The 26,398-nt window shown below is 50.6% G+C and overlaps 1 protein-coding gene across 3 annotated transcripts in view; it reads left to right on the forward strand.

Annotated features, from left to right (window-relative positions):
• The first annotated feature begins 3,949 nt into the window (after positions 1-3,949).
• The window catches only part of SIL1 (SIL1 nucleotide exchange factor), a 94,087-nt gene continuing 71,638 nt past the window's right edge, over positions 3,950-26,398 (forward strand). Inside the window, exons 1-2 of one of the 3 annotated variants that reach the window (XM_057415125.1) lie at positions 3,950-4,214; positions 24,599-24,710. In XM_057415125.1, coding sequence (XP_057271108.1) covers positions 24,609-24,710 — 102 coding nt within the window. In that variant the 5' untranslated portion in view covers positions 3,950-4,214; positions 24,599-24,608. The remainder of the gene's footprint in view (positions 4,215-24,598; positions 24,711-26,398) is intronic. The other 2 variants (XM_057415126.1, XM_057415127.1) reach the window with 2 other exon arrangements.

The following is a 26,398-nucleotide window of genomic DNA, read 5'->3' on the forward strand; positions in this document are numbered from 1 at the left end:
GTGGTTTTGCACTGTTAAAAGCGGGTTTATCTGCAGGGTACGTGCTTGGTAGTACGAGGGTTGAGTTTTAAACTGCTTAGCTGTATTTGTACAAGCTTGCATATGGCTCTCTTGTCGGGGAGCTAATGAAGTTACATGTTAAACAAAGCCAGGGAGTGAAAACTGGGCAAATGGGATTTTGTATATAAACACTATTTGGAATATTGCCTTCAAGTGTTTGTGGTTGCCTAACGCTTGCGTTAGAAGTAATCTTTGACAAAGCATCAACACTACCCACCTCTCAAGATGGCCGAGGTTTACACTGACAGGTTCTGCAGACACAATTTCTGAGGGGCAAGTTAGTTATTTTTACAGTGTTTTGCTGCTAGACCTAACCCAGTACAAATAGGGTTTAGAGGCGGAAAGTATGACTTTACACTGATAGTGTTTCATTCGCTTGCCAGAGGAGTATAATCTGCACGGGCATTGCTATGGGTAGAGCTGTCTGGGTGAGGAGGCTGCTCCAGCACACAGCCCTGGTAGGAAACCTAAGTGCAGATAAGTGTCTCTGTGGCCTTAGAAGCCAGTGGCATACCCTGTCATTTACAGAACCTGGTACCGCAGTGTTTCTGCTCTGTGTGAGCCTCTTGAATTAATTTGTGCTCTGGCAGTAGCATTATTAACGGATGGACTTCCTTTGTTCCTCTGTTTTCCTCCCAACCCTGCTTTAAAATGACCAGCCTGGATGGTGTTGGTGTTTTTCAGCAGCCTCCAAGGCATTGCTGTGATGAAAGCATCCAAAATACTTTCCCAGACACTTCTCTGTGGAGGTGAGAGCAGTGTCTGCGTTCCGTGTGACCACATAGTTACTGCATCCGAAGGGTTACAAATATGATCCTTTAAAAGGAATAAGCTGGAAAGCGGCAGTTCCTGGTGAGCTGTCAGAGCAGCCCTTGAACCCACAGCTCCATCCCCACACCCCAAAGTGGCACAAGGCCAGTGCTTGTGCTAATGCTGCTGCCTTCTCCCTCTTTATAGTTGAGAATCTCTTTGTCCTGAGCAATAAACGACCTGAAAACCTCTCCAGCACCCCCAGCCTCTCTCCCTGCTTTTACTTGCCAAGGAGGTGGAAGAATACTTACATGTGGCTGTGGTCAGGCTGGGCAGGTGTGGCTCAAAGCACACCTCAGCTACGCAGGGAGTATTTGTAAGGCAGTGGATTATTGGGATAAATTTAGGGATAATAGTCAGCCTTTTTATGTGCTAATCCTCTCTGCTACTGACGCCCTCCCTGGCTTTTATAACCCACCTTGGCTCTCTTAACCACTCAGCTTTCCCCTCTGAGCAATGATGTTTAACTTGCACTCATGAAGTAGGTGAATCAGCTTTAATTAATGTTTGTCGAGCGCTTTGTTGGTAAGTTCCCTATAAAGCTGGTTACTATTTCTTATGAGCACACAGATATTCTTAGCATCTGCAGTGAAAAATGACACAGCACTGGGGATCTTCTGGGAAACAGCCCCCTGCAAAGAGACGGTGCGTGCTACCGAAGGCTTTGTCAGATCTCTTCTGGCTCTGGTTCACAAGGCAGCTTGTTTCTAAAGTGCTGACTCAAATGCCCCCAAAAGCTCTCGAGGCACTGGGAAATCTTCAGTGTCCCTGGAAGCCAAGCCCTGCTTTTGTAGAAGATCTGTAGTTCTTGCTCCTTTGCTGGGTTTCTTGCGGAGCCTTTGCTCAGGGTTTGGTGCTGCTCTGTGTGTGCCATCAGCTGTGCAGGCAGAGCACCTCTCCTTTGCTTCGAAACGCCTTGTTTCAATGATTTCAATTGCTTTCAGCAAGTGCTGCCTTAAGTTATCCTGTCTGGGGTAGGGAGGGCTTGCCTGCTTGGCTGGGTGATGACTCTTACGGGCTGCAGCCATCACACAGAGCTGTTTGGGTGTCAGAGGGAAAGGGTAGAGCTTTGTCCTTCCCTGTGAGCAGCCCAGGTCAGTATCCCTCCCCCTATTGCACAAGGGAAGGCATCTTTGCCACCACGTGTGGTGGCAAATCAAACTGGAGAACTTTGTTTGTGAAGGGTAATGAAGATATGAATTGGAGCGGTTATGGCTGTGCTCATTCTGCAGTGCTGTGTGGGTGCCCTTTGGGCAGGATGAGCAGCTCTATTGTATTTTGGGGAGAAAAGGCTGTTAATTTAGCTCAGAGTTGTCACTGCCGTAGTGGTGTAGGAGTGGCCAGCTGGAGGATGCTAAAATGAAATGCAGGGCTGGAAAAGCCTCCTAGTCCGTGCCCCTGTCTTGAGGGGAGATAATCGGCTTCAGACGGGGCAGCAGTGGGTATTAGTGCCGATTTAGATGGGGATAAGTTCCCTCTGGGACTTGATGAAATTCCAGCCTAAAAGGGACTGACACCTTGTCTAACTTGCCCTTACAGCAAATGGAGCTGGTTGCTTTGTCCCTTGCCTTCATAAAAGGGCAAGCCCAGTGGGTGGTTGTCCTTCTTGGATGCCAAGAGCTGGTAATGACCCTGAAAGGAGCAGGGATGGAGAAACCCCTCAGCAGCTGTGTGGAGCTGTGTGTTTTACACTGGGTGAGACCCAGGGCTGGGCATGGCCTTCCAGTGCAGAACTGGGAATTTTGTGTTCTTAAATCATAGAATCCCAGCCTGGTTTGGGTTGGAAGGGACCTTACAGCTCCTCCAGTTTTAGAGGGAAACTAGAGGAGGTTGCTCCAAGCCCCTGTGTCCAACCTGGCCTTGAACACTGCCAGGGATGGGGCAGCCACAGCTTCTCTGGGCACCCTGTGCCAGCGCCTCAGCACCCTCCCAGGGAAGAGCTTCTGCCTAAGAGCTCATCTCAGTCTCCCCTCTGGCAGGTTAAAGTCATTCCCCTTGGCCTGTCCCTACAGGCCCTTGTCCAAAGCCCCTCTCCAGGTTTCCTGTAGCCCCTTTAGGCACTGGAGCTGCTCTGAGGTCTCCCCTTCAGGAGCCTTCTCTTCTCCGGGCTGACCCAGCCCAGCTCTCTCAGCCTGGCTCCAGAGCAGAGCTGCTCCAGTCCCTGCAGCATCTCCATGGCCTCCTCTGCACTCGCTCCAGCAGCTCCACATCCCTCCTGTGCTGCTGCCCCAGAGCTGGATCAGGACTGCGGGGGGGGGGTTCTCTTTGGAGCTCTGGTGTCACAGTGCTGACCCACATTGCATTTTACTCCAGTCCCTGATTTTCCTCAGCATCACTTCTGTCTAGAGAGCTTCCCCCCTGTGCTGCATTAGTGTGCTTGATCCTTGGTTTTGCTGTTTCCAAGTGTGATTCTTTGCATTGTTTTCTTTGTTTTTATTGATTCGTGGGTGTTTTTGGACCTTTTCTTCAGTTTGTCAATTCTGATCATGACCTCTGGAGTGCTCCCAGCTCTTAACTGCTGGGCATCCTTTCAGCTTTTATAAAAGGACTTTATCTTTCATCACTCATGCCATTAATGAAAAGAATGAATAGAAGCAGACCTGGACTGAGCTCTCAGGGCCTGTACGTGTGGTTTTCTCCTGTTGTGGCAGGGAATCGTTGATCCCTTAAAGTGTGTGTGTGGAAATTGCTTTGTTGTGTGTTTTATTGCTTAATAATGAGCAGTGTACCTCATTAAGGTGAGCTTGTTCTTCTGATTTACTTCAAAGTGTTGGATGGATAGAGTGAAAAGTCTGCTTTAATGTCACTGTGCCAGTTGGAGGTGTGATGGGTAGATCTCTCTAGGTGGGGATTTGTGCCCCATTTCTGAAGACTTAGGAGATTTTTAAGAGCTTTTAAAGAGCCTCATGTAACTGGGACTTCTTGCTAGTTCTCACTAGGACTAGCATCAACTGAGAGCTCCCTGGGTGTCTGCTGTGGTAGCAGAGGGAATGCATGGGGACAATTTGTGCCCGTAACATCCTGCTCCCCATTGTTTCTCCACAGATCTGGCCTCAGTGAGAGATAGGCATGTTTGTGTGTGACTAGGGTAGTAAAAATACATGTTTCTCCTCAAGGAATTCCAGGTTCCTCATGTGGTTGCTCTGCTCTGGACAAAGTAAAAAGTTACTTGCTCTGGACAAGTTACTTACACTCATTTTTATCCCCAAATAGTGTGTTGCTGTGGGAGCAGTTACAGGAACCTCCTTCCACCAGGGCTCAGTGTGGATAAGGAAAAGGAGTTACCTTAGCTGAAGAAAACATCACTGTCCAACCAGGACCAGCTCTGACCACCCCTGAGCTCTGTAAGTACCAGGCTGCTGTGTCCAGCTTTTTGTGCTTTAAGAGCTCTGTCCTTTTCTGAAGTGCTTTTCCACCTCCTCTACCATCTTTGTGCATTGCTGTAACGGTGGGGTGAACTTTGGGCCCCACTGAATTCAAGGACAATGCAGGGTTCCCTTGTGGTTTTCATCTCTTCCACTTCTCAAGGTTGGTAACTTGAGGTACGTGGTGGCCACAGTTGTTCACTCCGACTGTTCTTTGTGGACATCAGCAATGGGATGGAGAAGCTGTGCCCTCTTTGTTCTTCTTTAGTGGTCCATTGCTGATGGTGGGTGCCCCGAGTCAATTTCAGTTCCAGGGGAGAAAGTTCAGCTTCCCTGAAGCATTCCTGTGGTTTCTGTTGGATCTGTACTTTTGGGGGGGTGGGTGGGGAGGGCTGTGTGCTGTAGTTAAATACAGGCAGAAAGGTTGTGTTCCATCCTGGGTTATGCCTGAATCTTGGTGGTGGATAAGTCCTGAATCCAGTTTGCAAAGCCTGTTGGGCTTTGTGGGGTGCAAAAAGCTGTATTTTATTCTAGAGGGGTGTGTGCTGATAATTCAATAGGATTTTCAGTCAGCAAGTTTGAGTCCTGGTTATTCTGCACAGTCAGACTTCTTGTCTGAGAATTCAAATGCCTGCTGTGGAGATAGGGAAAGGGAGGTGGAAGGATGACTTGGAAACCTGTAGGTCACTGGGCTGGGTGGGAGGAAGATGCCTGTGTTTCATCCAAAGGAGATACCAAGCCAGGTAAATGCCTTTAAGCATCTAAAAGAAAATGAGGATTTTTTTTTTTTTAACAGCTGCCTACTTTAAACCCAAATAGTTTCTTTAATGAGAGATTTTTTTAAGGTTTAACTGTTAATTTTAGAAGTTTTATTTCAAGCATGCTTCCACAAAATTAACTTTTTCCACGCAGAAAGCTTTAATGTCTTCCTTGTTGGTACTCATTTGCAAGGAATCTATGCACAGTTATTTCTTATGTACCAGTTAAGTCTATCAGCCAACAGATGTCAAGTGTAGCAAAAATGCTATAATAATATTATGGTCTAATAATAGTTATAATGATTCTAATTACCTGGCATGGCTTTCCAGAGAGGCAGGCTCAGGAATTAGTGCAAACGAGATATTTAACCTTGAACTGCAGAAGCGGGGCACTGTCAGAGGTGCCTGGGCTGCACCCCTGCTCCCTGGCAGACATCCCATTCCCTTTATTTCCTCCAGCAGACTGAGAGTAGCCATCTAGTCTGGTTTAAATGTTCAGGCCTCATTCTTGGTGTGTTCAGAGGTGATGAGCAGTGCGGTGGATGAGCACATTTCTTGAAAGACCTGTGAATGTGAATGACCTGGTCATTTTTAACCTCGTGGTGTGCTCCTTCTGCCTGATGATTGCAGCGAGCACAGATTGCTCTCACCTCAGGAAGGCTGCAGGAGGCTCAGCAATCTTCATCTTTTATGCAAGCTGGTGGTGCTGCTTTCAAGTGTCAGGGAGGCTTTGGCACTTCTGCGCTATCTGCTGATGGCAGAGGGGGTGTGAGGCTGTCCGGGTGAGCAGCCGGGAGGTGTTGATGCCAGTGGAGGCTTTGCTGTAGGAGGTGAGGAGGACATGTCAGGTAGGAGCCAGCACCTGGCTGGTGCAGGAGTGCTGTGCTTCCTTCAGCAGTTGTTCCCTTACAGCCTTATCAGAGCCTCCTTACTACATGAAGGAAGGATGCTCTGTGTGCCAGTCACTCCCAGTACCCCTCTATCACCATGTTTTTCCTTTAGGAAGAATCCTGGGCTGCATTTTCTGTATTCCATTGTTTTTTGCCTTGCTATTGTCTTTTAGCCTTGCTATGTGCTGTGTGGTGCTGGGGTCCCAGTGCTCATTACTGTTGTAGGTCTGGTAAGGTGATGTGTAATGGGTTACCTTTTGCTGCAGCTCTATGTTTTAAGGTTGTGATAGGAAGTTGGTGTCCCTGATTCACAAAGGAGAATCCTTTCTGCAGAGGAAGCCTCACATAGACTGGACGTTGACAGCTTGCAATGATTATATGCCAGGTGGAATGGTTTTCCTCTGAATTACAGATTCACCTGCTGATGGGAACTCAGCAGGACCTATGGGAACTTGGCTGTCAGTTACTGATCCCTGGCATGGGCAGCAGCTGTGAATCTTACTGTCTTCCTGTAGAATGGACCCAGAGGTGCCCTTGCAAGGTTTTCCTCTTCATTTCCAGCCTGCTTCTCCCAAGATCCCTGTGTGCCAGCATGCAGGGCACCCTTCTCCAGGGCTTAGGGTGATGAGAGCTCTGCTTTCTTCAGCCTTCTGGGGAGGTTTGCCTGCTTGCTGGACATGGACCTCCACTGGTGCATCACTGGAGATGGGGCCATCGGAGCTGCAGGGCACAGCCTTTTCCAGGCTCATAGGTGGTAACAGGCTACTCCAACTTCTCAGAGTGAATAATTTGTCAAAGAACACTTGGCATCACCCCAGCTGCAATTAAGGAAAAGGCAGATCTTGAATCTCTTCAAGCCTGAGCTGTAAGGCTCATGTAATATTCACTTGCTTTTTAATGTGCTGTTCAGCATCAGGCATTGCTGCTAGGATCAGTGCTGGCTCGCTGACCTGCTTGTGCTTTTACTTACCCTGACAAACCAAAGCTCCCTTTGCTTTTCTTCTCCCTGCAAAAGCACTGTATTTCTCATCCTGCCACAAGAGCACCTTTCTACATCCCTTTTCTTAGCTCATAGAGAGACCAGATTTTCACTGCTCTGAGTTGGCTGCAGGGTTGCCCAGAGAAGCTGTGGCTGCCCCATCCCTGGCAGTGTTCAAGGCCAAGTTGAACAGGGCTTGGAGCAAGCTGCTCCAGTGGAAGGTGTCCCTGCCCGTGGCAAGGGGATGGAACTGGGTGAGCTTTAAGGTCCCTTCCAACACAAACTGTTCTAGGATTCTGATTCACTTCCCTACATCTGGTACAGCTCCGGCTGGGTTTCCAAAGGGTGAACTGAGCTCCCCTGTGGGCAGAGGAGTGCTGGCACCTCCCCAGCTTGCCAGGCTGTGCCAGCCACCTCAGCCCCTGAATGAGGTGACATCCTGGGGGATGCTGCCTGTTCTCTGCTGCCACTGGTGCGTTCTTTCTTCGCCTGGTTTCTGGTACATGGAGAACTGCCTCAGTGAGGTCTAGAAGGGCCCTCTGGCACCTCTTTACCTCCACACTGCCTCCATGTCTCATTTCAGACTTCACCTGCAAATACCCTTTGCCTGTGCTGAGCACCGTGCCTCTGAGTTTCACTCTGCAAGAATATGATTTAATTTGGAAATGTTTTTGGATGGTATTTGAATAATACAATGTGAAGCTGTATTTCATTTACTGCAGTGATCCCCTAATGCAGGCTGATTGCAAAGGCAGGCTGTGTACTACTGTGGGCTTTAATTAAATTTTGTTTTTCATGTAAGCATCAATAGACAGACAATAACAAATGGTGGACAATATGCATACAGAACAAAGTCGCTCTCTTTTCTTTTCCAAGACTGTGGAAGTAAAAATGTATAGCCCTTAAAATGGACTTGGCCTGCTCACAGCTGCTGCTTTAGTGCAGTTATTCACTTGAGGTTTTTTTTTTTTCCCCTCCTTCTTACTCTTAATTAATTTTATTGATCTCTTCCTGCCCACAAAATAAACTGTTACACTATGAAAAACTTCCGTCAGGAGCCTCGGGTGATCTGAGTTCTGCTGCAAGCTCTGCACTTGGTTTTGAATGTTGCGTTGTTGCTTAATGTGTTATGGCTTGTAGAGATGAGACCTCCTCGGGGTTATAAAACTGAAGGGCTCATTCGTTCTGGAAGGGCTGGAGATTCTTGTTTCTTTGAGGGAAGAAGAGAGCTGCTCTCTGGGGAGACCCTCTGCAGCCTGATCCAGCTCGGGGCAGCAGCACAAGAGGGATGTGGAGCTGTTGGAGCGAGTCCAGAGGAGGCCATGGGGATGCTGCAGGGGCTGGAGCAGCTCTGCTCTGGAGCCAGGCTGAGAGAGCTGGGCTGGGTCAGCCAGGACAAGAGAAGGCTCCTGAAGGGGAGACCTCAGAGCAGCTCCAGTGCCTGAAGGGGCTGCAGGAAACCTGGAGAGGGGCTTTGGACAAGGGCCTGTAGGGACAGGACAGGGGGAATGGCTTTAACCTGCCAGAGGGGAGACTGAGATGAGCTCTTAGGCAGAAGCTCTTCCCTGTGAGGGTGCTGAGGCGCTGGCACAGGGTGCCCAGAGAAGCTGTGGCTGCCCCATCCCTGGCAGTGTTCAAGGCCAGGTTGGACACAGGGGCTTGGAGCAAGCTGCTCTAGGGGAAGGTGTCCCTGCCTGTGGCAGGGGTTGGCACTGCATGAGCTTTAAGTACCCTTCAACACAGACAAGTCTGGGATTCTATGAAATGCCCGTCTCTGGTGTCTGGAAGTGGCACGTTCCCACTCTGGCTTGGGGAGGTTGCTGGGAAGTAAAAATGGTGTTGCATCCTGCATTGTTCTGCCCAAATCTGGAATAAGCAAGTGGCTCTTGAGTGCATTTTGTTCATTTTCTTCGTGCAAATGGGGAGGAATCAAGTAGAAAGTAAATGCAGAGAAGCTTGGAAGGTATGCTCAATGTCAGCAGGAGGCTGTTGGAGTCATAATGGCACTCGCAAGTGTGGCACTTTTACAAGTTAAAGAAATCCATCAGTGACAATGGGAATGGGCTCCTTTGGTTGGGTTTGTGCAAGGCATTGCTTGAGGAGCAGAGTGAGGTTGCTGGCTGAATCATCCCTGAGTTCTAGCTGGTTTCTGGTGCTTAGTGTGGGCTTTGTTCTCCCTCAGCACTTGAGAAATTTCTCATTGTTTAAAACAGAGCCAGAATTTGCTGAGGAATTGGGTGCTGGTGCCCTGGACTCCTGCAGCATGACAGCCCTTTGGTTTCTCTCTGAAATCTCTCCAAGTCAGACAGCTGTAAAGTAAGAAAAGGTAATACCCCCCCATCCTCTGGTCAGAGGTGTGAGCTCAAGCCATGACCTGGGTTGCTGTCTAAAGCTTTACCTGCCTGCAGATGGACCCGGGGCCAGGCAGTGGTTTGGCTGTGGGTGAGCACTGGCCATGCCTGGTGTTGGCTCTGCTCACCACTGCCTGTCATGGTTTAAGCCCCTCCGGTAACTCAGCACCACTCGCTCACTCTGCCCCTTTACCTCCCCCTCCTCCTAACAGGATAGGGGGAGAACGGAAAGAACGTAAATCTCACGGGCTGAGGTAAGAGGGGTCCAATAACTAAAGCGTAATACAGCACTACCACTGCTGCTACTGATAAGGGAAATAACAAGGGGAGAGAATATAAAACTAAAAGGGGAAAAGGAAACAAATAATAATCACAAGTGATGCACAGTGCAACTGCTCTCTGCCTGCTGATTGATACCCAGCCCGACCCAAGCAGTGATCAGTCCCTTCTGGGTAACTCCCCCCAGTTTGTATGATGTGCTGTGGAATGGAATACCCCTTTGGCTAGTTTGGGTCAGGTGTCTGTCTCTGCTTCCTCCTGGCTTCCTTTGCCCCTCCTCACTGGCCAAGAATGAGACCGAAAAGTCCTTGATCAGAGTTAGTGCTACTTAGCAACAACTCAAAGCATAGGTGTGTTATCGGCATTGTTCTCAGACTGAAGCACTGCACCAGCTACTAAGAAGGAGAAAAATGACTGTTAGAGCTGAACCCAGGTCACTGCCCAAAAGCTGTTGGGTGGGAATTGGAACGCATAAAGCCTGGGCGAGGCAGCGGAAGCCTGGGCGAGGCAGTGGAAGCCTGGCTCTCGCCTGTCATCTCTGCAGCTGTAAGTGCCTGAAAAGCATCGCTGTAAATGACAGACTTGTGTCTGGTAACCTCCTCCTCCGTGAGCTCTCGGTTTAACACTTCCTGCATTCCGGTAACAGCCTGTGTTTTGCCGCTTGCTGGAAAGCGGCGCCACAAGAGTGGCACAGCTCTCCTGGTGCACGTACCGCCGTGCTGATGGGCGAGATGCTCATAGGAAGCAGCAATCCTGTCCAAATAAGGCTGGCCAGGTGGGGTCCTGTGCTTGATGCCACTGCTGTGGCTGGAGAGGAGTCCTGGTACAGATAAAATGGTGTCTAAACATAACTTACCATGAGGCATCAGATGCTCTTTAAATAAATTTGGGGGAATAAAATCCCCACACAGCTGAGGTTTGTGCTGGTGCTGCTGACACCAAGGGGAATGCCCTGTGCTTGCTGCCTTGTTCTTCCCTTGCTCATTGCTCCAGGCTGCCAGGTTTTCCCTTTTCTCACTTCTTTTTGTTGATAGGTACTGTCACTCAAGGCTCTCTTGCTGGGTTTGGGGCAGGCAGTTGCGTTTTGGTGACTTGAGGCAGCATCTCCTCCTTCTCTTGTCCTCCTTTTGGCTCTCTTGCCTTTCTTCTGCTTGCTCTCTCTTTGTCATAAGCTGGTCCAGGAACCTCGGGCCTCTTACAAAGAAGTTTTTCTGGGGCCATTATTCTATTTCTGTGGAAGGAGTGTTTTTTCTGGCTACAGTAGGGCTCAGGTGGCTGACCCCAGGTGAAGCCTGGTGGCATCTGCAACATCTGGAGCCAGTGGCATAGCCCTGGGGGGAGAGTCTGTGCTCTGTGCACGCCAGTAAGCACTTGAAGGAGGTCTTTGCAGGAGTGATTTGGGTTCCCCACAGCACTGCCTGGTGTGATTCGGTCTTGCAGATGTGCCCAGAGCAGGGCTAGGGGCTTGTCCCACTGCCCAGCAGGAGAGCAGAGGGAGAACGATGTGCTGGGGAGTCCAGGGCCTGTGCTTTAATGGTTCATGTAGGACCATGCCGCAAACAGGCGACCCACAAGGGTACTCGACACAAGTTCTGGAATGACACAAGCCCAGAGCCCGGAGAGCTCAGGAATGAGCAAAAATCCCTGGCTCTAGAACCATTTGAAAGGGAAAAAAAGTAATCTGTGATTTAGTTCTTGGGAATTCATTCAGTGAGCATGAGGCTGGCTGGGAGGGGAGGAGCGCTTGCTCAGGTGGATGATGATCCATCGCAGCAGGGTACCGCGCCAAGGCTCTTTGACAAACATTACCCTTCCTAATGTCTCTCTAGGATGAGTTGAGATGCCGTGCCACCAGATGAGGAATGGGAAGTTCCTGGACTATGCAGAGCTTCAGCCCAGAATGATAATTTAAGCACTGAATTCCTTTTGATAATAGATCCTGTTGATGGCTGCCTCCACGGGAGCACTGCAGAGGAACAGGTTGCGTTGTACTGCTGGGTTTTAAAGGCAAGAAGCGCGCTGGTTCCTCAGCACTCGGATCTGACACCGGCCAGCTAGGTTCCTTGGATTTCTCCTTTGGAGTTTGGCAGCCGTCTGCTTCAGGGAGTACAGTGGCCTCACAAGGGTTTATTTGATCTGACACATGACAAATTGTTTCTGCTGGCGGGTAGCTCAGGCACAGTCTGTTTAGCTGGCACCGCGGCTGTGCGGGCACTGGGGAAGTTGGGGAAGGCAGCCTGCCCTCCTCCTCCTCCTCCTCTTGGAAAGCATCAGTGGAGGGGGTGTTGCTTTAGCCTATCTCCTGTTCCAGCCTCTTTTCATCCGGTTGTTAAGTTGTGCTGTTTGCATAGATTGTCATTGTGCTCTGGAGCCAGGCTGAGAGAGCTGGGCTGGTTCAGCCTGGAGAAGAGAAGGCTCCTGAAGGGGAGACCTTAGAGCAGCTCCAGTGCCTAAAGGGGCTACAGGAAACCTGGAGAGGGGCTTTGGACAAGGGCCTGTAGGGCCAGGCCAAGGGGAATGGCTTTAACCTGCCAGAGGGGAGACTGAGATGAGCTCTTAGGCAGAAGCTCTTCCCTGTGAGGGTGCTGAGGCGCTGGCACAGGGTGCCCAGAGAAGCTGTGGCTGCCCCATCCCTGGCAGTGTTCAAGGCCAGGTTGGACACCACAGGGACTTGGAGCAAGCTGCTCTAGTGGAAGGTGTCCCTGCCCGTGGCAGGGGTTGGAGCTGGGTGAGCTTTAAGGTCCCTTCCAACCCAAACCAGGCTGGGATTTTGTGACTGTTGATGTTGGTTACGTGCTGGGTGTTCCTGCAGATGCTTGTTGTGTTTCTTCTTGTGCTTCAGTGTACAGAGTTGAAGGAAGCCTGCAGTTCTCCAATTGGGTCCAGTTGCTGTTGAAGACACTTGATTAAGTTGGTTTTTTAGGGCACCCTTTTAGTGCTGCAGTGAAGAGTGGAATATTAATTCCTCAGCAGAATAAAAAGTACATGTCCCCTGTGAGGTAATGTAAATACATTTTATCTGTTGTATTACCTGCTGTTTTGAGAATACGTTCCCTAAGCAATTTTAATCTAGTTTTCCAGAGTTGTCTCAGATGGGGAATCACTCCTCTTTGCAGCTTTGGGAATAATTACTTGTAGAATCATAGGATCCCAGACTTGTTTGTGTTGGAAGGGACCTTAAAGCTCATCCAGCTCCAACCCCTGCCACGGGCAGGGACACCTTCCACTAGAGCAGCTTGCTGCAAGCCCCTGTGTCCAACCTGGCCTTGAACACTGCCAGGGATGGGGCAGCCACAGCTTCTAGAGATGTGCTTGTGAGAGACCATCTCACAGCCATCTGCATGGACAGACCCGCTGATGTGTGCCCTCCCCATACAGTGCCCTCGACCCCCTGGGCTGGCTCAGTGCTCCTTCCCCTGTGATTCCAGAGGCAAGCCCTGCAGGCATTAGGTTTGTGGGTAGCTGGGGCGCACCTGGAGCACTGGGATGAGGCAGGAGGCTGAAGGTCAGGTCTGCTCATCCACCCGAGTGGTGCTTTGCCTCCTGAAGTGCTTTGCCTGCAGTGCCTGGCTGCTGTTACAAAACAGAAATCAGACAGGACAATAAGGGATGCAGTTTGTCAGCTGTGCCCCTTTTGTCCAGCAGCTAAAAGCCAGTTCAGAGATTTTTGGGGCAGTGCTGTTTGCTTTGGTCCTTTTTTTGCTCTTTATTTAAGTACAGACCAGAAGAGCCGGATACTGGAGGCCTCTGTACTTATAATTTGCTCCTGAATAGCAGAATAAATGTGCCATTTAATGCATAAATGACAGGGTCCTTGCCTTGGAAGTAGCATGCAGAATGACCCTAATGCTGCCAGCTCTTTTGTATGTCCCTGGCCTGTTCTGGGTGCACTGAGATTTCTCAGTCCCTGGATAGGGGTCAGTGCCAAAACTTGTCTCAATGTGTGACATCTGTGATCGCTGGATGTCACCACTTTCAAGGCTGTCACTGAAACAGCCTTGATTCACGTGGCAGCTTTATTTAGATGGCAGCTGATGTGGAAGCTCTGCAGAGCAGTTTGTCCACAGTGTGATAAAATCTGCTCGCAGGAGGGCACAACTGAAGTCTGTGATCTCTGCGGGAGGACACCCCTCCGTATGAATGAGACATTGGCACAGGGTGCCCAGAGAAGCTGTGGCTGCCCCATCCCTGGCAGTGTTCAAGGCCAGGTTGGACACAGGGGCTTGGAGCAAGCTGCTCTAGGGGAAGGTGTCCCTGCCCGTGGCAGGAGGTTGGAACTGGAGGAGCTTTAAGGTCCCTTCCAACCTGAACCATTCTAAGACTGATTCTGTTTCTGTGCCCTGGCAGTCCTGGGATGGATTTGTTATCTTCCCACCCTATGTGGCAAGATGAGACTGTGGCACCACCAGAATGTGGAGGAAGTTGCTCAGGATATTCTGCTGTCTCACAGCAGAGAGAAAGGTGCAGCAGATAAATCTTCTATCGGAGCTTGGAGTGTGAGTGACTGATGGCCTACTGTTAGCTTTTAGAGGAGGCAAAGGGACTTCAGGAGTTCTTGGCTTTGCAAATAGCTGTACAGCAAAGGCCAAGAAATGGAGAGTGAAAAATCACTGTATCCTTTGGCTGCTGCTTCCCAGTGCTCGGGTGCACTGTTCCTTGGTTGCAGAGGCAGCAGATGCAGTGGCAGTTGGGACTGCCAAGGAAAGGAGCCCTCATGGACTGGTGCTGCTCAGCTCCCGAGATACATCAGTCTGAAATCATAGAGTCCCAGACTGGTTTGCATTGGAAGGGACCTCAAAGCTCATCCAGTCCCAACCCCTGCCACAGGCAGGGACACCTTCCACTAGAGCAGCTTGCTCCAAGCCCCTTTGTCCAACCTGGCCTTGAACACTGCCAGGGATGGGGCAGCCACAGCTTCTCTGGGCACCCTGTGCCAGCGCCTCAGCACCCTCACAGGGAAAAATCGCTCTTTATAGGCTATTACCTAACAGAAAGATATTCCTTTCAAGTGTTTGTGTCTCCTGCTGTTGGCCCAAGCTGTGGATGACAAACTGTGGGCCTTTTCTTTGTGAACAGAAAGCTGCTGGGGTTACAGACATGGTTGTTCCTCCTTGGAAGAGTAAGTTGTGGAGGAGAACCACTCAAATCTGCTTGCATCTCTGTTGTCCTCCTTCTCCAGTCTAGGTTTTGATTGCTGGAGTGTGCTTTTGCTGTGGCTGAGGGGCAGTGGGATAGAGCTAAGGTTCTGTTCCTGAGTGAACCCCACTGTTCTGAAGAGCAGTGAGCACAGTCATGGAGCTCAGAAGGGACCTGCGGGCTGGGAGCAGTCCTATCCTGTAAGGTTTACTGCTTCTGTGGGTGTCTGTTTATGGCCTAGACTCATAGTTCAAAGGTTGCTGGAGCCATCCCTGGAGAGGAGCCAGGGATGTGGACCTGGCAGCTCTGGAGCGTGGTGGCTGAAGTATTTGCAGGAATGCTGTTTCATAACCTCTGGGATTCATGAGATGTACTGAGGCAGGTTCCCTGATTTGGTACCATGTTATAGGGATTTAAGGTTGAGGAGCTCTTTGAAGCACCAATACATCTTGTTCTGCCATGACAAGGTGGGAATAAGCGGCAGTGTGACTTCTCTTCCCCAAGGAAAACACTCTTTTGCACACATCACAAGCCATGGCTCTGCTGCTGTTTGAAGAGACCAGACAGATCTCTGAGCCAGGTGCTCTGTGGGACATCAAAGTCTGCCTGTCTGAAGCCAAGATGCTGAGGAACTCCAGCTCAGTGTCCTTCATGTCTAAACAGCAAAAGGAAGGAAGCCTTCTGAGCCAGGAGCTGTTTGGAGGATCAAAGCTACGCTTAACAGAGGCCAAGGAGGAGAAAGGCAGGATGAGAGCAGGAAGGGTGCAGCCCCTGTGGGATGATTTGAGCCACCTAATAACAGCAGTCAGGCCTCCAGAGCGGTCTGAAACCTTCTCCTCTGCTCTGGGATTCTGGCCCCAAGGAAGCAGGTGTTCAGGGAGCAGTGCCCGTGCTTGGCCAGAGGCGTTCTGCGGTGCCTGAGGGGCTGTTTAGTGACAGGGATGCTGCGCTGTCGCATTTCACACTGTTTCTTCCATACGTTGCTACAAGTAACATCTAAAATAGCTCAGAAAGGCAAAAAACCACTCCCCAAAGTAGAGGTGGCAGATGATGATGAACTGGGAAAGGGAAGGAATGGTGTTCTCTTTCAGCTTCCCTGACTGTGCGTTTGCTTCTGCATTTGCAGCCCTGGGAGCTTTTTGCTACTTTAAATGTCCTCAGGAAAAAACCTGCTGAATGAATGCTGCCTGCTGCTGGCTGCCTGTTCCCTTTGGTTTCAGATTGGGGAGGCTCTTATGCTCAAGAAGCAAGACTTGCTTTTTAATCTTGGTGGGAAATGCCTGGGTAGAGGAATGGGAATTAGGAGAATCGCTTCTAGATGATCACACTGGCAGTCTCTCAGATCTCTCTTCGTGCTTTTTACTGTCCCAGGGCTTATTTAATTCCATAAGAAAAGTATAATAGAATCCCAGACTGGTTTGAGTTGAAGGGACCTTAAAGCTCACCCAGTTCCAGCCCCCTGCCACGGGCAGGGACACCTTCCACTGGAGCAGCTTGCTCCAAGCCCCTGTGTCCAACCTGGCCTTGAACACTGCCAGGGATGGGGCAGCCACAGCTTCTCTGGGCACCCTGTGCCAGCACCTCAGCACCCTCCCAGGGAAGAGCTTCTGCCTAAGAGCTCATCTCAGTCTCCCCTCTGGCAGGTTAAAGCCATTCCCCATGTCCTGTCCCTGCAGGCCCTTGTCCAAAGCCCCTCTCCAGCTTTCTTGTAGTCTCTTTAGGCACTGGAAGACTGGTATATCCTCTTAAGTACTTTAAAAGTACTAATGCAGTGAAACAAGCAAGTGTGGATAATGCCTTTCATTCCAGCATGTGAAGATATAACTGCAGACCTTTGTGGAAGGAGGCTTGCTGTTCCCTTGGTTATAACTGTGGTGTCTATGCTGGGAGTTGAGCAACTGAGCCCCAGTGTGGGGAATGACTTGTCTGGATTCACACTTGAGATTCAGAGCAAACCACGAGGGGTACTGAGGGAGCCTGCTTGGCAGTGGGTTATGTTCATCCCTAGACAGCTCCTTATTCCCCTCTAGAGGAGGGTTTAAGATTTCTTTGCTGGGACGTCATTCCAGGTTGTGGTACCAGTGGCTGTTGTGGCAGCTCCTGAGTGGGTTTGTCCCATGTGGCAGGTCCCAGTGCCCCTCTGCCTTTTCAGCTGGGAGTTTGCCACATAACTGGAAGCATGGGGTGATCCCAGCTTACTTGCAGGGGAGGTCCTGAGTGGAGCATTCCACTGGGTGTCCTGTGCAACTAATCCCGTGCCATGCCACGTTAATCCTGGCCGCAGAGCTGGAGCCACACGTTTGCTGCCCACGTACCATGGGGCTCCCTGCTGTGACTTGTACCCGTGGGTTGTCACCTCGCGTCAGAGCTGTCACCACCGCCTGGTGCACTGTGGAGGGGTAAGGAAATGCATTTTCATCAGCTTCCCAGTTCACTGTTCCTGGCAGACGGATGGGGCTGCTGGAGCAGCCCTTGGCTTGTTGGGGCTGCAGCAGCAGGTGCCCTTGGCTCAAGAGGGATGGCAATCCAAATGGGAAGCCTCTGGGCTGAGCTGCAGGGACAGGCTGAGATACAGACCTAGGGGATGGATGCTCGTACTGTGGCGTGGGTGCTGCTGTGGGGGTTGTAGGGCTGGTACAGCAGTGTTGCAAGACTGAGCCTGCATTCTGCTTTGGGTTTTTTAACCTCTTAATTGAGCCCCTTTATAGGGAAGCTGGCACCCGACAGGGGAAGGAGGTTGTTACTTGATGTGAGAGCCATGAGTGCATAGCAGGAACTTGGACAATACAAAAAGCTGTTTCCAGAGAGGCTGGGAATGTGCCAATTAAATCTTTGGCTCTCTCTGAGCCTAGCAGCAGTGGGATGTGAGGGTGCTCTATGACCTGACTGGTGCAGTGCATGTTTTGTTTCCTGCTAGGTTCTCTATGCTTGGGAAAGCAGAGGGGGTAAAATAACGCCATGCTGGGTGCTGGCAGACTCCCAGGTTAGTCACAGCCAAAGCATCACCTTGTAAATAGAGGCTAATGGAAATGCTGGATACATGTGTGGGGAAAACTGTCCCTTGGTTGTATGTGCTGTGCATGGGAAACTGCAGCAAGGAGCAGCGGACAGGTGGAGAGCAGCTGCAGGAGGAGAGAGGTGTTTCCAGCCGGGATTTGGGGTGATGGGAAGCATGAGGAAGAGGAAAGCCAGTTCACATGGCTGAGGTCAGGCAGCATGGCAGCCTTCAGGAAGATGCTTCCCTGAAGATCCCTGTACATCCCTTATTTCATCCTTTAGGACTAGGCAAGTCCTAAATTGGTGCAAATCAGCCTGGTATGCTGATTATGCTGATATGCTCTGGTATGGACCCAGAGGTGCTCGCTAGCCCCCGGGCTCTGCAGTGAGGGTGTCCTGTGTGTGCAGGTGGCTGTGGAGCAGCTGCCAGAAATACAGCTTGATGTGGTTTTATGATAAATAGAGTACTGTGATCTCTGAGCCATGCTGTGCTTTTGTGTGCGCCATCTGGAGCTCAGCAGAAGATCCCCATGTGGACAGGCTGGCTGCAGCTCCTGGAATCAGGGATCTTGCTGTGTCCTGGTGAAGAGTGGTCCCTTCTGCCATCACTGCTAATGAGTGGGGGAGACGGTGAAGGCAGCCTGGCTCTGACTTGAAACCATCCAAGTATAGAGCTGAGCTCTTGCTCTCTGGAGAGCAGTGTTTTCTGTAGATGCTGTTCCAGAAGAGATTAATTAAGTAAATTAATAGACTAAATGATGGTTTCTGTTAAGTTGTGTGAGGCTGTTTGTGTAGACAGTGAGGTCAGAGGTGCTGTGATCAGATGAGCTTTAAGGTCCCTTCCAACCCAAACTAGTCTGTGATTCTACAATCCTTGCTGTGTGGGTTCTCTGTAGGCAGCCAAGTACGGGAAGGTGTTCCCACAACTCTTCCCTTGTGTAGGAGTGTTTTTAACACACCAGAGCAGAGTCCTAGTAGGAGTAATGATGAGGAGCAAGCAAGAAGAATAAATGTTTTTTAAAAGCCATTTCCTAAGCGGTATCACCAGCCTGCTCTGTATTGCAGCTGCGCCCTCTCCATGTCGTAGTGTGAGGTGTTTGCAAACAAGTGGTGCTCCCTGGCCTGTCATTCACCCATGAGAGTGGGGCTTTGTGCCTGTATGGCACCCATGGGCAGGGGTTGGGGTCTCTTGGTGCAGTGGGTTCCTCTCTGGAGCTGGGGATGCCCACTGGAGGCACGGTGTGCTTTCCCCACGGCAGGACCCTGTGCTTCTGAGAGCATCCCGAGCGCAGCAGGAGCACATACACCATCAGACCTCAAAGGAAGCTGCACAGAGCCTGCGCCAGTCCAGAGCAGTGGGACTGTACCCAGAGAAGTGTGTTCCTGCTGGTTTGTCCTGGGAGAACTGAGGACAAACAAACTGGGGCTCCACTGGGGGCATTGCACAGATCCCTGGAGGAAGAAGCTCTTTGATATGTTTAGTTTTCCTGTTCAGGGCTCTTCTCCTGCTCTGCATAATGTCATAGAATCAGAGAGTGGTTTGGGTTGGAAGGGACCCTAAAGCTCATCCAGCTCCAACCCCCTGCCACGGGCAGGGACACCTTCCACTAGAGCAGCTTGCTCCAAGCCCCTGTGTCCAACCTGGCCTTGAACACTGCCAGGGATGGGGCAGCCACAGCTTCTCTGGGCAGTAACCATCCCCAGGGAAACATGTAGGGAAGGACAGGAGGCACTGGTGAGCGTGGTGAGGCACTGACATGGTTGCCCAGAGAATGTGAGAAGTTGTCTTATTATGTTTCCAGTTTCCAGAGGAAATCCAAGAAATCCTGTGTTTCATACCAGAAGCCACACTGAACTGTCAGTGCAATGACCACGTACTGCCAGGGCAGGGAGAGATGAAGCAGGTCTTCTGGATTGAGACCTGCTAAGCAGGCACATGGTCATTTGGGCCTGTGTCCACCAAACCATGGGTATTTCCAGGGTTTTCTTAGCTCTATTTGTAATCACCAGGAGCCTTTGTGTCTCTGTGCCTCTGGGAAGAAGGGAGATGACTGTATTTGCAGATTGATCCTGCTCCTCTGTTTGAAAGCAGTTGTGCAGACCTGCAGAAGGGCAGTGTCCTGTGTGCCTCCTGGTAATCTTCTGTTTGTCCACAGCTGATTCTTCTCTTACACACAGCGTGAAGTTCAGATTCAAACCTCCTCTTTGCCTGTCAGTGTAGCTGCAGTCGTGGGATGAGGAGAAGGGGGGACTGCTGGCCACGGGATGTTCCCCAGGTGTCTGACTGACACTGGTCTGTGTGCACTTCAGCAAGTCAGCAACAGTGGGTGCTCATTCCAGACCTGGGCACCCTGTTGCTCAGAGGAAGAAGATTTCAGGTCAGCTAAATTCCCTCCCCTTTCTCTGCCGGGCTGCACACCACTTAGCACATCATGCTGCTCTTGGCCATAGGTGCCAGTGTCATTGAGATGACATTGTGTTTGAACGGGGATGTTGTCTCGCCACTGATTGCAGGCTCTGTCCTGAGTGCCCCTCTTCAATCAGACATCCCAATTTCCACGTCTATCTTTAGAATAGTTTCCTTAACTGTTATTGCCCATCAAACTTTGGCTTCAGCTTGAGAGGCTGTGAGTGTTTGGAGGTCTCTGTGCCATGGGTTCAGCTGAAGGCTGCTTGGGTTGTGTTCCTTGATGCCTTTCAGCCTTTGATTGTTCTCCACTGTTGCCCTAAGCTCAGAGAGGGGAGCTCTGTGAATGATTTGTGCTTGTACAAACAGCAGCAAGGTGCTGTGGTGCTTCATCACCGCTGGCTGTCCTGATGAAGGGTGACTGCACAGATACTCAGCCTCAACTCATTTGCAGACAATTCCTATACTGCTCCCTTGATCCTTAGATGAGAGCAAGGATTAGCTTATTGTTACTGGTTCCAGTTGGCTGTAAAGCCAGAGCAGGTGGGCTCTCTGGGATAACTGTGTGCTCTCCTGGGACAGCAGATCAGAATCCAGATGAGGCTTCAGGTGGATCTATTGGAGTGGCACAGTACCCACAGCGTGGGTTTTGAGTGAGGACATGGAAGAGTGGCATGTTCCCAGTACCAAGAGGCATTAATGAAACATGTTCCTCGTATTGACTTGTTCTGAACTGTCACCTATGGCTACAGCAGCTGCCTTCACAGGGCTGTGCAGCATGTACTGATGTGCATCTAGTAAAATCAGTTCAGCCTGGAGAAGGGAAGGCTTTGAGGAGACCTTAGAACAGCTCTAGTGCCTAAAGGGGCTACAGGAAACCTGCAGAGGGGCTTTGGACAAGGGCCTGTAGGGACAGGACAAGGGGAACGGCTTTAGCCTGCCAGAGGGGAGACTGAGATGAGCTCTTAGGCAGAAGCTCTTCCCTGTGAGGGTGCTGAGGTGCTGGCACAGGGTGCCCAGAGAAGCTGTGGCTGCCCCATCCCTGGCAGTGTTCAAGGCCAGGTTGGACACAGGAGCGCAGGAGCAAGCTGCTCTAGTGGAAGGTGTCCCTGCCTGTGGCAGGGGTTGGAACTGGATGAACTTTAAGGTCCCTTCCAACCCAAACCAGTCTGGGATTCTGTGATTATTGAGGAAAAATCCCACTCTGCACAAAGGGAATTTGTGGATCTCCCATAGCAGTTCTGGTGCTGCAGCTCTATGTGAGTGCTGCTGGATCCCAAAAACATGACTTTAAATCAGAACAAATGCTCCCCATGCAGGTGTGGTCATGGTTACCCCCATTTCTGCTTTACAGACTGAAGGATCTCTTCTAAAAATCCCTTGCACTCACTAACAGTTGGGCTGCAAATCCTTTTGTGCCCTGTGCGTGCATCTGCCTCGTAGCGAGATGTCAGCCCGCGCAGGCTTCTCCCCAGGAGCTTCAAACCCCCGTGTTTCACATGTTGGCTTCTCCTGCCTACCTGGGACCTAAGCAAGCTGCTAATTGTTGTGCAGATGTCATCTTCCAGGCAGGCATGAGGTTGTAGGCTTTAAAAAAGCTGAACTGTCATTTGCTACCAGCCTTCTCAGTACACGTGAGCTCTATTTTTACGGGATTGTGCGTTTTCTTTCAGCCACTGCTTTGCTGAATTCCTTTTTCTTCTTTTTTCTTTTCATTTCCAGGCTTGCAGGTAAAGTTTTAGGGATACATCTATTTTTCATCATCCTACTTTTGCTACTTGTTTTATAACTGAAAAGAAACTAAACCCAAAAAACTCTCCTGTGTTTAAGTAGCAGTTTGCTCTTAGGTGAGTTGAGGGGGAGCTGTGCGTCGTGATCAGTCTGAGATTGGGCTCCTGACTGTGCCATTGGCCAGAAGGGCACGTAGATCTTGTGGGAGCTGATGGAGTTTGAGCCCCTGAATTCTGTTGTGGAATTTCCAGCTCAGGAGCTTGGGTGTTGGTTGTAGCCTGGTTGTGCTTGGCAGTGCCCCAGGAAAGATGGAGGCTTCAGCTGCAGGGTTTCTTTGCTGTCTTCTGGAAGTAGTCCAGAGGAGGCCATGGAGATGCTGTGAGGGCTGGAGCAGCTCTGCTCTGGAGCCAGGCTGAGAGAGCTGGGCTGGGGCAGCCTGGACAAGAGAAGGCTCCTGAAGGGGAGACCTCAGAGCAGCTCCAGTGCCTGAAGGGGCTGCAGGAAACCTGGAGAGGGGCTTTGGACAAGGGCCTGTAGGGACAGGCCAAGGGGAATGGCTTTAACCTGCCAGAGGGGAGACTGAGATGAGCTCTTGGGCAGAAGCTCTTCCCTGGGAGGGTGCTGAGGCGCTGGCACAGGGTGCCCAGAGAAACTGTGGCTGCCCCATCCCTGGCAGTGTTCAAGGGCAGGTTGGACACAGGGGCTTGGAGCAAGCTGCTCTAGAGGAAGGCATCTCTGCCCATGGCAGGGGTTGGAACTGGATGAGCTTTAAGGTCTCTTCCAATCCAAACCATTCTATGATTCTTTGATAGCGAGCGCCAGGTCAGAAATGCAGGGTGGCACTTTCATGCAGTGTGAATTAAGGAGGGGATCTCATTGCTGAGGATTCTGTAGGTGTCAGATGCTTCAAAAGCAATTATTGGGAATACCAAAAATCTCCTTGATCTGGATTGAGCTCAAAGACGGAGGCTGCTGTTCCGGAAGACCCTGGGTTGGGAGGTTTTGGAAGATGCAGAGGTGCATCAGATGTGTTGCTATTTGTGCTCCCTGTTCTGCTTTGCTTTTGGGTAAAGCAAAACCAAGCAGAAAGACAAAGAAGTGACAGAGTGGGGAGACAGATAGCAATAAAAGGATGGAGGGAGAGGACTCCAGTCCCTGTGTGTCCTTGAAGTCTTTTGTGGGCAGAGGTCCTTTGGTGGCAGGAGCTGGTGTTTGGTGCACGCGTGAGCAAGCTTTCTGTGGAATAGAAGATGATTGCTTCAAGAAAGGAAAAAATCTGTGATATGATCCTGATGGACAACAAAGACAGAAAGAAGGATATTTAGGACTGCATGGGAGGAAATTCTTTAAAACCTGGTTAGGAGTAGGAGCAGACTTGATGGAGGGATGAGTAATGAAGGAGTGTTTGAACGGAACTAATCAGTCCCATCTTCTTTCAAAAGACCTCATTTAGTTTAATTTAGCAGCTTGTAAATTTAGAGCCAATCAAAGGAAATACTTGTCGAGGCTGTGTGCTGGCAGGCTGCTCCACTGCCTAGCCCAGCGTGAGGAGCAGCGAGCTGCAGGCTGGAGGTGGATTGAAAGCCCCGTGTTGTGAGGCAGTGGGGGCACGTGTGAGCGTGGTTACACACAGAGCTGTGCGAATACGAGCACCATGCCAGGAGCAAGACAAGAGCAGGACGCCGCTTTGTTTCCTCATCTCTTGTTCAGTAGGTGCTGTGTGGTCGGTTGAGGGGGCTGTGTGCCATGGGATTGCTTTGTGGTCCATGCAAGCGCAGCCGGAGGTGGCTCCCGAGCTCACAGTTTGGGTGAACCAGTGCTCTGAGCAGTAGAGGAAGGTAGGAACGATCCAGTAGACCTTGTTGACTGCTGCTTGAAATGTTGTTTTCCTAAGGAGAAACCTGCATGTGGGTTTATCACAGGCTCACAGAATGGTTTCTGTTGCAAGTGACCTTAAAGCTCATCCAGTTCCAACCCCTGCCACGGGCAGGGACACCTTCCACTAGAGCAGCTTGCTCCAAGCCCCTGTGTCCAGCCTGGCCTTGAACACTGCCAGGGATGGGGCAGCCACAGCTTCTCTGGGCACCCTGTGCCAGCGCCTCAGCACCCTCACAGGGAAGAGCTTGTGCCTAAGAGCTCATCTCAGTCTCCCCTCTGGCAGGTTAAAGCCATTCCCCTTGGCCTGTCCCTACAGGCCCTTGTCCAAAGCCCTCTCCAGGTTTCCTGCAGCCCCTTCAGGCACTGGAGCTGCTCTGAGGTCTCCCCTTCAGGAGCCTTCTCTTGTCCAGGCTGCCCCAGCCCAGCTCTCTCAGCCTGGCTCCAGAGCAGAGCTGCTCCAGCCCTCACAGCATCTCTGTGGCCTCCTCTGGACTCACTCAAGTTTAGATAAACCCCTGACCTCTAGGGCTGGTAGCTGTATTTAATTTGAATTAATGCAGCTACTTCTGGTCTCAAAATGAAGCACGGGCAGAAAAAGCCTTTGTGGGATTGCACTGATTTTTATTTTCCCCTGTAGTTGTTATCCAGGGTACTAACACAGTGATTTTAATCCACACTTGCAGGTCTCTTCATATTTTCCAGAGACAGACAGCCCCCTGTGGGGTCAGTGTCAGGTACTTTGTCATTACCTGTCATAAACAACATTAGCAGTGAAATCGTCAGTTCCTGCTGTCAGCTGCCCCAAGGAGCCCCATGTGCTAACACCTGGAGGTGTTCTGTTTCCTGCAGTGTCGCACCCCTGAACCTGTGCTGTGTTGTATGATGTGATGTATAATGTCACCTGTGAAAATATGGATTACAAACATGGTTGATTTTGTTTTTTCCTTTGCCTTTCAGGCTGGTGGCAATGTCTCGCGGGGCTGGTCTCTCCACTGCTGCCAGAGTCAACCTGCTGCTCTTGGTGGTCTCTGCAGTGTTCTCCTGGTCAAGCCTAAGTGACAGAGTGACTGTAAGTGTTGCTGAGAGCCCTGCTTGCTCTAAGGGCTGTCCAGCTACCAGAGTCTCTTGTGGGGTGATGGCCTTGCCTGATCCCTCTGTGGCCCTGAGCATGGTGTTGCAGTGGTTGGTGAACCCCTCTCCTTCACAGCAGATCTTCAATACCAACACTTCAGAAGGGCTTCTTTCTGCTTGCTTCACCCCAGGCGACTCAGAATATGCTCAATCCAGAGGGTTTGCAACAGGAGCAGTGCACCTCAGGCAGCTGCCTTGTTTGCTGGATGTCCCTTTTTGTCTTTGGAGTTATCACATGTTCCCCTGTGGCAGGAAGCAAAGCTAACAATGCAGTGTAGTGGCAAGAAGAAGGATGGAGGTGATCTCAATTAGGTTCCTAGCTGTGCCTCTGAGTCACTGCAAGTGAGTCAGGCTTAGAAGAGCATCCTCACAGGTCCTTGTGTCCCACGTGTGTGGATTTTGCTACTTGTGTTATTTTGAAGCTGCAGTTGAGGTGAGCAGATGCTGTCTGCCCCTTTGCATTGTGCAGGACTGCAGAACTGCCCTGTTTTGGAGTCTGCTGCTGAGCCCCAGGTGCCAGTCCCTCTAGATAGGAGATCTGGAAAGCTTCCTTGAGGAAGCGTGGGCAATACCGAGTTCTGGATTTCTAGTTTAATTAATGCTGTGGCTAAAAACAGGGGTTCCCCAGTGACAGTGGCTTAAGGGATCACGACCCTGTGTCCCTGGACACTTGCTCCTGCCTTAGAGCTGGAACTTTCTGGGCTGTTGGTTGTGTGATGCAGTGGTCTGGGGGCTGTGCTATGAACAAATACAAAGAACAGGTTACAGTACACATACTAGAATCACAGTATCTCAGACTGGTTTGGGTTGGAAGGGACCTTAAAGCTCATACAGTTCCAACCCCTGCCATGGGCAGGGACACCTTCCGCTAGAGCAGCTTGCTCCAAGCCCCTGTGTCCAACCTGGCCTTGAACACTGCCAGGGATGGGGCAGCCACGGCTTCTCTGGGCACCCTGTGCCAGTGCCTCAGCACCAGCCAGTGCCTTGGGCCCACCTGGGGTTGTGTAGTAGTGAGGTAATGTATCTTTATTTCAGGAAGGGATGGGAGGAGGCTGGAGATAGAGCCTGGATTGGCAGGCAGGCAGCCTGACACCAAGTGCAGATGGGATTAATGCAATTTTTTCCCTGTGAGAGTGGTGAGGCGCTGGCACTGGTTGGAATTGGATGAACTTTAAGGTCCCTTCCAACCCAAACCATTCTGTGATTCAGTGGGTGATAACTCCTCCTACCATGGCGCTCCATGGTGGTCCCAGCTCTCCTTTATTGCGAACAGGCTGCAGGTTGTCTCAAACACTCCCTGCTGAGGTTTTCAGCTTGTTGCCATTGATTTCAGACTGTTAAGCAAGGAGGCTTTTTGCCTTTAAAGAGATATTGGTTGTTCTTTAGAAAACATCTTTCTTCCTCCTATTTTAATTACAAAATCAAACCGAAAAGGCTTCTACCTCATTTCTCTGTAAGTGAAGAACTGCTTGTGTGGTGTTGCCTGTTTTTTCCAGAAATACAAGTGAAAATGGGGTGTTGCAGAGCAACTGTGGGCCAAGCAGTGACAGGAACGTTTAAATGCACCAAGTCACACCCTTTTATCCTTACTGAACATTTAGACCTTGACACTGGTCTTAGGCAGAG

The sequence above is a fragment of the Pezoporus wallicus genome, unplaced genomic scaffold (assembly GCF_028554395.1).
Source record: "Pezoporus wallicus isolate ANWC-B61680 ecotype Strahan unplaced genomic scaffold, APGP_CSIRO_Pwel_v1 contig_4161, whole genome shotgun sequence".
Lineage (NCBI taxonomy): Eukaryota > Metazoa > Chordata > Aves > Psittaciformes > Psittacidae > Pezoporus > Pezoporus wallicus.